The sequence below is a fragment of the Cheilinus undulatus genome, linkage group 6 (assembly GCF_018320785.1).
Source record: "Cheilinus undulatus linkage group 6, ASM1832078v1, whole genome shotgun sequence".
Classification (NCBI taxonomy): domain Eukaryota; kingdom Metazoa; phylum Chordata; class Actinopteri; order Labriformes; family Labridae; genus Cheilinus; species Cheilinus undulatus.
Genome location: NC_054870.1, coordinates 37060442 through 37072994, shown reverse-complemented (window position 1 = coordinate 37072994; position 12553 = coordinate 37060442). Strand labels below are relative to the sequence as shown.

General features: G+C 38.2%; 1 protein-coding gene across 1 annotated transcript in view; it reads left to right on the top strand.

The window, feature by feature from the left end:
- Positions 1-1731: 1731 nt before the first annotated feature.
- Positions 1732-12553, top strand: part of parga (poly (ADP-ribose) glycohydrolase a) — a 51075-nt gene continuing 40253 nt past the window's right edge. Inside the window, exons 1-7 of the mRNA XM_041789571.1 lie at positions 1732-1861; positions 2547-2609; positions 5667-6338; positions 6454-6586; positions 7140-7262; positions 7353-7433; positions 9507-9581. Of these exons, the coding sequence (XP_041645505.1) occupies positions 2581-2609; positions 5667-6338; positions 6454-6586; positions 7140-7262; positions 7353-7433; positions 9507-9581 (1113 nt within the window). The 5' untranslated portion in view covers positions 1732-1861; positions 2547-2580. The remainder of the gene's footprint in view (positions 1862-2546; positions 2610-5666; positions 6339-6453; positions 6587-7139; positions 7263-7352; positions 7434-9506; positions 9582-12553) is intronic.

Sequence of the window (12553 nt, the reverse complement as noted above, 5' to 3'; positions counted from 1 at the left end):
CATGAAATCAAAAGGTATTTTACACATATGATACAAGTCACTTGAAAAAGAGTGAAAACCAGGCACTGCAAACATGTAAAATAAATATGAGAAAGAAAATGCTTAAAAAGCCTTTAGTATCGTGGCCATATAACTCAATGTTTCAACCAAATAGGTCTTTACCAGACAGGCAAGGATTTGTGGTGTTGTCTAGTCCAAATATAAAGTAAAAGGGAAGAGCCTTCTGGGGCCCAGGCAAACTGGGGTACCATGGAGTTTAGCAGAATAATGGTCCATTGTAAAGTCAAGCTGTAAACACTTTTTTTTTTTTTTAATTTTAAAACAATTATAATTATTTCGCTTATCAGAGAAACAAAAATGTTTTTTTGTTGTTGTTGTTGTAAAATATAGCCTTTTCTTAAAAACAAAACTAAGTTACTTCTCCTTTGAGAAATTCTGAAGAGACAAAAATGGGTAAAAAGCGACAAAAGAAAAGCTGAAAAGGGCAAAAAATTGGTTAAAGGTGGCAAAGTAGGTGGAAAGATGAGTTAAAAGTGGCTAAAAATGGTAAAAGAAGGGCCAAGAATGGGTTAAAAGTGGCACAATAGATGTGAAAATGGGTTAAAATAGGCAAAAATGGGCACAAAAGGGTTAAAATTGGCAATGTAAGTGAAAAGTGGGATAACAGTGGCAAGAATGGGCAAAAAAGCCAAAAATGCGCTAAAAGGGCCATGATATGTTAAAAGTGGTAGCATGTGCAAAAAAAGGTTAACAGGGGCAAAGTACATGGGAGATTAGTTAAAAATGGTCCAAAAAGGGGCAAAAAAGGGAAAATGGGTTGAAAAGTTGCAAAGTACAAAATGGACAAATGTGGCAAAAATGGGTTAAAACGGGAAATAAATGGGCATAAAAAAATAGCAAAATGGGCTAAATAGAGCAATAAATGGGATAAAAAGTGGCATCCATAAAACTGGCAAAAAGGGCCGAATTGGGAACACTTGATTTAGTGGCAAAAACAAGTTGTAAAAATGATCAAAAAGCACCAAAATTAGCCTCAGAAAAACAGCTGAAAAAGTGGTGAAAAGTGTTGAGAAAGCTGCATAAACAATTTCAACATCAGTAGCCTACCCAACATCAGAATGGCTCCTAGGAAGGACCCATTCACTGAGTTTTTCAGGAGCCCAGCCAATGTCAGGCAGTCACAAGCCAAGTGACTCTCGCCTGGCTTCTTTCTTACTCTTCTTCTTGTGACTGTCATTGGCTTTATTTTATATGGAGGTTTGACCAAACCGTCACATGTTGGCTTTGAAAATGATTTCACCATCGTAATAAAGGATCTTTGAATATTCCCCTGATTATTTTTTCCCCACATTTTTCATGTTTGGGGGGCCTGTTTTCCTTTTTTATTATGAATATTATATCCACCTGTTCTCCAAGGGCACCCAACTTTATTTTACAATTCAGTATTGAGCAGTCATCCCCTTTTGCTCTCTAACTTTAGCTAAACATGTGAAACAGTCCTATTGTTGCATTGTGAATGGGACTTGTTCAGAAACTTCCTTAATATATTTTCCTTGATATAATTTAAAATTGGTGTATATCTGCTTAGTTGATTCTCTTCAGTGTTATTCACGACATAAAACGTCTTTCTGGCACAGTTGCTAAGCTACCATCTCATGATCCCGCCTCTTTTACCAAAACAAGCGTTTCTATTGGCTCAGACTCTCCTGCCGTCAATATAGCAGCTGGCTACAACAGCGAAGTGAAAATAAACCAATAACCGGACGATAACAATTGGAGTGATATGTTGTCTGCGAATAAATCGTTGAAAGAAGATACATAATTGTGTAATGCGTCTTACTCGGAAATCAACGAGAGACGTGTAAGTAATAACTCTCTGTTTTACTAGAGACATTACTGCTAGATTGATGAGGCTGGAATAGGGGTATCTAAAGAATCGAGGCTAGCGAATATTAGCTACCGTGTAGATTTGTGACCAATCAAAGCTAAGTTAGCTCATCATGATGACTAGTGGTTTTGTCCTGTCTGCATCACGACTGTGAGCTTCAGACGCAATACTTCAGAAATGTATTTGTGTCCCTGTTTTAACAGCTGAGCTACTCTCCCCACTGTGAAACTGATGCCAAAAGTGTGACAGCGGTGAGCTTTTGTTAGCTAGCTCATTTTAGCTTTCTTAAACCTGCCAGTAGCAACGTTCATTTTCGATTCTCTCGCAGACATGGGTCAGGTCGTTCGTTCAAACCAACTATTAAGGTGTTTTACTGATATCTTTTAGCTTAATAAAAGCTGAGAAGCTCAGTCCGACAAGCTTCTTAACTTCATCAGCCGTGAAGTGACCAAAGTCTAAATAACAACTGTATCTGGACTTTATGGTCCTATCAACGGTCTAAGTGTAGCTTTACTTGAAGACCACACCTTGAATCTTTTATCAGCTTTATAAACAGTTCTGAGACACGACGTGTATATGAGCTAGCTCTGTAACAACTCTGTAGATACGTTAATCTTCGCAGCCATTTAAGATGTGAATGTTTTTCTTTCTCATGCAGTTATTGATGATTCATCTTGCTAGAGCCGTCAAAGATGGATGAAGTGATGGACTCTCAAAAAAGGTAAATCAGTCCTGTCCAACAATATACACTTTTTGGGCGCTAATTAGTAACTTTCTTATTGAAGAAGTTATATACATAACATTCATTAACAGGTGCAGCTGAAAAAATAGGATAGCAAGTAAAAGCTAATTTTTCTCTCTGAGATTTACCTCAGAAAATTCAATATTCTAGACTGATCTGGAAGTGAAACATTTCAAGACTTTTGTTTCAATCCTGATGATTATGTCTTACAGCTCGTGGACATCAAAAATCCACTATCTCAAATTATTCGAATATTGTGGGAAAGCTGAATTTGCAAAGGTTTCCTGAGCCATCATTCTCATTCTGCTTCAGTACACACTACCACAATCACAGGGAAGACTGCTGACTTGACTAATATTGTCCAGAAGACAATCATTGACGTCCTTCACAAGGAGGGCAAGTCACATAAGGTCACTGCTTAAAGGGCAGGCTGTTCTCAGAGGCTCTATCAAAGCATATTCATGGAAAGTTGGCTGGAAGGGAAAAGTGTGTTAAGAAAAGCTACACAAGCAACAGGGATGAGTTCAGTCTTCAGAGGACTGTCAAAAAAAGCAGATTCAAGAACTTAGGGAGTTTTACAATAAGCTGACTGTGCGTTTTCAAGTCCAGAGCCAACGCTGTCAGCCGTCTGCCAGGAGATTGTATGGCACTTAATGCTTCCATCTGCTGGGAAGCTTTATGGAGATACAGGTTTCCAGGACGTGGAACCTGCCCACAGTGAAGCCAAAACTACCAGAAACTGGTTTGTTGATCATGGTATTACTGTGTTTGATTGACCAGTCAACTGGCATACTGAACTCCTGAACCCCATAGAGAATCTCTGGCGAAATGACAAGAGGGAGATGAGAGACGCCAGACTCAACAATACAGACAAACTGAAGGCTGCTATCTGAGCAACCTGCTCTGCATAACACCCCAGCAGTGCCACAAACTGATTGGCTTCATGCTACGTCACATAGGTGCAGTAATTTGTACAAAAGGAGCTCCAACTCATTACTGAGTGCATAAATGAGCATCATTGTACTGGTCAACATTTTTTATGATAAATCCTGTTTTAGATTGATGTTTTGTGATACTTTGATATTTTGATATTTTTTATTTTTGCAAGCTGTAAGCAGTAATCATCAAAATATTTAATTGAAATATTGAAATGTTGAAATATTTCACATTATATGAGATTAATCTAGCATATATGGAAGTTTCACATCTTGCAGTAAATCATAGGAGAAATTAACTTTTTCATGTTATTCTATTTTTTTTAGATGCACCTGTATATAAGGGTTGTGTGTGCACATATTAACAGGAGTGATCTATAGTGATCCACGATGCTGTTGGTTATGGTACAGTTGTACCATTAGGTGTAGTGTATTTTGAGGCTATGCAAGGCCAATGTATTGACTGTAGCAAGTTTGGTATCAATTTCTATATTGATAATTTTTTTTTACATCATTATTTTTTTATTTCTTATTTTTTATTTTTTTTTAAAGATTTACTTTCGGGCTTTTTGTGCCTTTATTAGGTAGAGGAGGACAGTGGATAGAGTCAGAAACAGGGTCAAGAGTGGGGGTGAGACATGCGGTAAAGGGCCTCAGGCTCGAACCCGAGCTGCCCGCGTACATGGGGAGCGCCTTTAACCACTAGGCCACCTGCTCCCCACATCATTCTTTTTTAAAGAAGATCATATACATGACCAGGAAAAGTAGGATTTTTGTTAAATATTCTAAAAAAGACACTTGAATGTATACATAATGTGTAGAACCAAAAAAAGTCTGCTGCCTAAAACATGTATTAAACTGTTATTTTGACACATTTCAGGCTAAGGAAATATTGCAATGTCTGCAATTTGAAAATTGCAGTGGGCCATATTGCGATTTAATTTGGACTGAAACTATTCCTTGAATTATTCGAATGATTCGATGAAAAAAATTCCTTGAGGCAAATTATCTGCCTTGAGGCTTCGCTTAAATCAGTCATGCATCCACATACGTCCACGCTGTAAGCTTTGACAACGCGCCTTGTGTTGCACGCTAGATTAGATGATTAGACTTATATTTATAATAGCTGACACCAATTAAATAGAAACACACTACTGCCACAGACAGTGACTGAGACTTTAAATAAATAGGATAAAATTCATCATTATATAGTCAAGATTCAACAGGTCAAAACTCACAAACAAAAATGTGCAAAAATTAAAAGTGAACACCCTTTGAAAAATAGACCATATTCCTTTCATCTAAAGGTTTACCTTTCAACCATCATCAGACCACTGTGTGAATGATGGAACTTTATTCTGGCTAGAATGTGAAATATTACATTCATGCATAAAGTAGAGGATGTTAAAATGATTAAGTGTCCCTTTACTTTAATGACAAATTGGAAAATAAAAATAAACTACAGTAGAAGAAATAAAGTATTGGCACCAAACATTTCCTGGGAGAGGATCCCTTAACCTCAAATATGGCTTAATCTAATGTAATTATATAACTTCCTTTCCTTGTAACTTTTAGAAATGTAAATTGCCATCAGAACTTCATTGCTCTTTGTAAAATATATTTTCTTTAGAGAAACTGTTAATACCAATTTTTAATATAGAAGTAACTCATTTAAGGGGCCCAGCTTCTTTTCTCATTTGTCTAGTACTACTTTTATAAAAAGCAAAAGTGACTGATTAAAAAAATGCAATATTTCTTATTACAGTACTCAATAATTGGCAGAAGAATCAATAGAATACTCGATCACAAAAAGAATTAATTACTGCAGCCCTAGATTTAATATAATTTGCGATTAATTGCACAGCTTAGTGCTGATGAATCCTTGAATTGAGTAAGTTCCTGGTTTTGTTTTTGTTCTTGTTTCTTCACTGAAGTTGTATTTTGTTTGATCTTGATTTCTTTTGTATGGACCCCAGGATGAATAGTAGTTTCTGACTAGTAGTATAAAGTAATGAGGCCTCCATGTAAGCAAATGAAAAAAAGATGCTATTTGTTCTGGATTTAGTCTGCTGACACGTCCATCTCTGCCTTCCTTTCTCAGTGTGACTGCTGAAGACAATCCACAACATGTAAACAATGATGTTTCAAAAACAGAATTATCAGATGGAAAACATGAACTCTTTTGTGCATCAGAAAAATGTGACGTGACAAAAGACTGCGTGCCGACTGAGACCACTCAAGATGATGTAGCATCACAGAACTCGATGGACTGTGGGTCTACATGTGGGCTGGATGAATCTGTCCCCGCAGGCAGCAGAAGTAACACGGCTCCGACGCAATGCACTAATGGACAGAAATCCAAGAGGCCTGGTTCACCTGGTCCTCATCCTGTTAAAACAACCTGTGTGACTTCAAACTCTCCAAATCCAAAGCTCACCCTCTGTCTTAGCAGTAGTTCCATGAAGGGTGTGAGTACACCGAGTGACGTGGAAATGCTAAGTCCAGACAGCCCTGTTTGTAAATCCATGCAGATGAACAACTCTTCTGACAAGGAGCAGGACGGCAGTGCTCCCGGGGAGGACTCTGGTTTTGCAAAGGCTCAGGTAATGGAATCTCAACAGTCTGACAAAGACTCAGATTCTGGATGTTCGGCCAAAGAAAGAGTTCATCTGGTTGCCATGGGAACTCAGGATGCAGAGGTAGCGGAGTGCAGTGGCTCTTCTGATATGAGCCAGGACTTTGCTAGAGGCCAGTCAGCTGCATTTTGTGAAAGGTACGCCTCAATATTTTCACTTCTATGTATCACGTATTGTCTTGAATGTGTAGTATGTTTAATCCTGACACTGTTCTCAGTTAATAGTCTATTTTTCTGCTTTTGTTCCTTACAGCGTCTCATTTGCATTGCGTAACATGGACAAAGCATGGCTGGGGACACCCATAGATGAGCTAAACAGAATGCCCCAGTGTGCCCCCCCTCTGACTCACCTAAAAGTAGCGCCTAACCACACTGTCACAATCAGGGTGAGTCAACAGCCCCTTGTCCTGTATGTGAAGGAGGAAAATGCAGTCATACTCAGAAGGTGCATGCAGATACAACAGAGCATTGCGTGATCAGTCTATTACACTTTGCCTTGGTGACAAAAAAGATAGAAACATTGGAGAGAGACTTAAAGAGAGGCTGTTTGGATACAGACAGTGGAAATATAAAAGGGAGGCAGCTCTCTGTGATCCCCTCAGGGCCTCTTGTCAGTAAAGCTCCTATCAGACTGTGTTTTCCACTTGTAGTCCCACAGGAACAGTGTCATTGCTGCTGTGGAAATACATCTGACTTCAACCATTGACAGGCTACTGTGACCTAAGTGACATAACAAGAATACTGTACTTTAATTACTGTTTTAAACAAATCACATCTCTTTATCAATGCCAGCTTTCAGCAGTTTAGTCAGCCAGAAAAGGAATGTGTAACCTTTGGTAAAGAAGTGTAAAGCTTGTGTTTTCATTATCTGTAGAGCAATGAAAAGAGTAATGAATGTCTAAATTAAAGCATTTTTTCCGCTCCGTTTCCCTGTTACAGACAGATCTCCTCAGAGAGGGAGACCTCCCTGTCCCCTACCCCACCAAGTTCAAAGATGCATGGGATGATATGTCTGTGAAGATGCCCTGCTCTGAGAAAAATCTGTTTCCTGTTGAGACTGAGGTACCCTGTGTAAGCTTTTTAAAGGATGCAACTTTACAAGTTCAGTAACTTTGCAGTTAAGGTATATTTGTCATTTCATGTGCTTGACAGGATGGAGGAGGTGTCCAGAGTCGTTGGGAGCTGATCCAGACTGCATTGCACGGGGGGTTCAAAAGTTGTCTGGATGTGAGGGTAAGACAGAGGGGCTTGTTTGACTGAATACTGAGATCTTCATGAGAAACGGTGTTTTTGCAGTGGATTTCTGTACAGTGCTGTAACAAAGCTGTCATAACAACTGAAAATATTCATATTTTAATGACCGTGAGATATTTGCTATCCCCATCAGTTGGGGGCTCCATAAACACATACAGTCAAACATGTCAAAACAGCTTTGCATTCCCCCACTAGCTCCACTGATCCCACTCTCTCTCCTTTGCACTGCCTCTCTTACTTCCTCCAAAGCTGGTACAGAGGGAGTATCTCTTCCTCCCACCAGTACACTTCAGTGATATTCAGAGTAGGGCTGAAATAATTCCCTGAGTAATTTGAGTCACTCGATTACAAAATTTCTGTGAGGCAAATCTGCATCATTTAAATCAGTCATGTATCCATATACATGGTTTAAGTACGGACATGGCACTGTGTGTGCCAGGGTGTGCTATGTTTTGCACGGACGGTTATTTGTGGGCACAATGCACTTTCTGTCACTAACGTTACAATAACATTATGTACAGTAAATATGGTATGAGGGTTAGGATTAGGGTTAATGGAAAAGAAGAGAGAGAAGATGATGCAGTGATGTTAAAAGGTTTGTGTGCTGCATCTTTTACGTGCACACTATCTGTGGCATTATGGGAATTACTGCATTACCAACATAGTGGTGCAGTGCCGTAAAGAAAGGTTAAGAGAAAAGAAAAAAGCTTTCCATGGAGAATAAAGAGACTGCCCTGGCCATACTACACACATCTTCAAGTTTACGCGCTGCCTGAAGGACTGTTTGATATAAGACGGCGGTCAGTTTGCATGTTGGGTGATAAGATAAATGGTTGTTTAAGTTAAATTCAGCACCCTGGAATCTTAGTTATTGTGAGTTTTTTTTTAAAGGCTCCAGGGCCCAAGCATAAAAGAAGACTACAAAATAATAAATGAATAGATAGCAATCAAATAGAGGTACATTATTGCCACAAACAATGACTGAGGCATAGAGACCAAGTAGGTCAGAGTTCATCATCATACATTCAGGATTTAACAGGTCACAGGAGCAGCTTTACACCTTAAACTGTGCTTTCCAGGTCAGGGGATGTGTTAAAAAGTCATTTTTTTATAGTTGATCAACACACAAACAAGAAATATGGTTGAAAAATTTAAAAGTAAATGCCCTTTAAACAATGGATTTTCTGGATATTTCTGTAATGTAAGAGCACAGCTTTATAGGCATCGTTAGACTTCTGTGTGGATGCTAGAGGTCTATTTCTCGCTGTACTGTGAAATGTTATACTCGTGCCAAGAGTATCATATGTTAGAATGACTTTCATGAATTAAGTGCCCTTTACAAAAATAAAAATGACTTGATGATAAATTGGAGTATGAAAATAAACTACATTTAAGAATTGAAGTGTTAGCACTTAAGCTTTCCAGGGAGAGGATCATCAGTTCTTAAATACTCATTTTAAAATATATTTTTGTCAGAGAACCTGTGTCAAAAACTTTCGGGGGGGAGGGTATTTTGGAAAGGACAGCTGAAGAGAGACATAAAATTTAGGGAGATAGAGTGGGGGAAGACATGCACCAAACAGTGGACTGTGAATGGATCCCCAGACCGGTAAACATTTCGAAGTGGTCATTTTATATCAATATTTAGGGGCAAAGGTGTTTTTTTTTTCCACACAGACTAAACTAAAAGACTGTCAGGCTGAATGATATTGGAAGTTGAACATGTGAAGGAAATCAGAGCAGTAAACCATACCAAATTTAGTTTTCATCACAATAAAAGCACTTGACCTGTCTCCCTTTGGTAGAAGAGAAATTCTGCTCATGTTGTTTCTACTGATTTGATTCAAATCTCCCAAAAATTGTTCCAAGTACGACCACATGGTGGCAGAGTTTGCAATGATAATACTTCAGCCTCTCACATCCTTGTGTTACAGTAACACTTGTAGTCTTTGATGTGAACATTCTTGTGCATTGAGTTTTTAATCTGCTGCCATGTTGTATCATGCATTTTAAAACATTTGCTATGAATTTACTTTTTATTGTCATTCTCAGGATGCAATACTGCGATACAACACAGTCCATGCAAAGAAATGGGACTTCACTGCCCTGAACCTTCTCTGCACAGAGGTAAGAGACCTTAACACAGCCGATATCACATTTTTAAGACTGGTTTTACACTAATGATAATGAAGAAAGATTAACAGCAAGATTACCCTAAAATCTACCTGTGTACTTTATCACCTTAGTGTGTCAGTGAAACACGTTGCTTCAGTGTTTTTTATTAACTGGCCATCTGCAATTAAGAAGAACTGACATGTAAGTAAACACCTAACCAGTGTCATACAGCCATTTGTTTGTTTCACACCTCTGACTGCCAGTTTCTGTCAGCTATGCTAGGTAAACACAGGCAGTGTTTTTTGAACTCCACATAATTAATTGTGTCATTGAAACGAGCTGTAGTGAAGAATAAAACTAAAGCTGTTATAAAACTAGAGTTGCTGTTGCAAAGGGAGACCGCTTTTCTCTGTTTGGTTGCCAGTCCGTCAGCGTGTGTGGTCCCCTCCCAGTACCTGAGAGTCTCCCAGGACTAAACAGGCATCATACAGTTAGGACAGATGAGCACCGAGCATGGCGGCAGCAGCTGGTGCAGGTGAACCAGGGGAATGAGTTTCTTTTTTTTTTTCCTTATTTTTCCCCTTCTCCTTAGTTTTTACACTTCTTATCCTCTGTTAAGGTCTTTAATTACAGAGAATTAGGACCTCTGAGGGAAACTGGTTCCCATGTGATATGAATCTTCACCTGCTGTTTGCTGCAGACATTTTTCATGAAGTCTTCTAGATAGCACTGTTATGTTGGCTTTGGACTGAGTTTGCATAAATGTCATGTTATAGTCCATAATGACAAAAAATGAGACAGTTATGAATTTACAAGAAATTGGTCATGAAACATGCTGCATATGTTGCGAAAAATCAGCTGTACAAACTTGAGACAGAGCTCTGTTTTACTAAGTTATGAATAAGATTGTTAAAGATTTTCATGGGCAGGGATTAATGGGATGGGGGCTTAATTATTCACTGTGTTTCATTTGCATACCTGCCAATGTAACTCTACACCTATATAAAAGCATCGGACCCTTGAGCACCTCCAATTTTCCTGCTTTAAAATAAATTACTACGAGTTCCAAATTATATTCTGCAGTTTTGAGGTAGCCGTCAATCTCTAATATACCTTTCCTGGATGCTAGAATTTGAATTCTAATTTTGATGGTCAAAAAAGGGCATCTCTTTCCTGCAAGTGGACGTGGTTTATGATGGTCAACAGACACACATACAGCATCCTAGTCCAGAGATTGATGCATTTTCTTCATAATGTAGAAAATTGATCTTCCATACATGGCATTTTTTCTTCACTGAAATTTTGGCCGGTGTTAAAAACACACTCCTCTGTATAACACAGGGATTCCCAAACATTTCATCAAGCAACTCCCAAAATAACAGTGCCAGATTCTGGGGAGCTCCACTGTCCCTGGAGGTGGTTACAGCATATACAGCTAAGCACAGCTGTGCACACTCACCTCTCCATCACTAGAGCAACACAAAAGAACATAATAACTTAAAACTAGTGTTGTTCCAATTCCAACACCAGTATCTGAAATGCTCATATTGATATCAGCAAGTACACTTTTTTATGCATCAATCCAATGCTAGTGTTGTTGTATATGACAAGAAGTGATTATGGTTATTAGGAGTGAAATAATTGTGGAACCAAAAATTGTTGCCTTTTATTTTATTTTTTCCTCTTGAATCTAGCCTTTCCATTGATGCTGTCCATGCCTATATAGCTTTTACGGAAGTTGCTGATACCCAACGCTCTGCTATCAGGATTGGTTTTGGGAAGAAAAAAAAAATGTATTGGAACATTTCTACCCATAACACCATGTAATATAATAAATTAATTTATTGTTACAAAAGCTGGAAGCAGACTACAAGTAGTTGCCACGTATAGACTGTAAAACTACTTGGACATAGTACATTCAACAACACAGGTGAAGCAGCTGACCTCTGCATTGTTGTTGTCATGATCAAACTTAGATTTTAGGTATTTTTATACATTACTTTCATTTCAGCATAAATCACCTTTTTTTGGGGGGGGGGTATTTTGGGTGTTTTTGTGCCTTTATTAGATAGAGGAGGACAGTGGATAGAATCAGACACAGGGGTGAGAGTGGGCAGAGACATGTGACAAAAGGCCACACCATCCCTGTACATGGTGCGCGCCCTAAACCACTCAACCATCTATGCACCCGAAATTGGACACATTTTAAGTAGATTTTTGACAATAATAGATAAAAAATACCATTTAAAATCAATAAAATTTTTTATTTTTTATTTTTTTTTGAAAGGCATGTCACAACTACTGGTGGTACTGAACCCACTATACATTTACAGTATAAAACAGTGATGGGTATCAGGTAACTGAGTGCGCTACATTCCATTTATTCTTACTGCTAGAGGGCCAATTACTCACAGATTTGGGGATTATCTCAATTTAACAACTTTGATTACTTAAAATTAAACAAAAGGGACAAATTTATAGCTTTCTTTCATTGTACAAATGCAAAAAGTACTGTTTCATTTAATCAGCTAAACACAGATATTAAGCTAGTTCAAACTGATTTTGCAATGCAAATAATGCAACAATTACTGGCTATTTTAGTGTATTTTATTTGCATGTCTAATTTTTGGGTACAGAGGCATTGAATGTTTCATATAACATTTCGCTCTTGGAGAGAACCACAAATGTGCCAGTAATTAGAGATAATTATGAAAATGTTTCTATTTTTAATGTTCTTATGGCAGATTTAGCCATGTTGTCTTTCATGTATAGAGTTCCCTGATGGCTGATATCTGACTTCAGAGCCACACTGAGTGAGGAGGAGCAATGCATGTGGTCCCGGGGCCACCAGCTGCCCACCTTTGGTGTAAAACAAACTTAATATACATATTTTTTAACTGATTTACATGCTTATATGACACAACACAACATAATATGATAGAAAAATATAATATGTTACAGTAGAGTATGTATGATACTTGGAA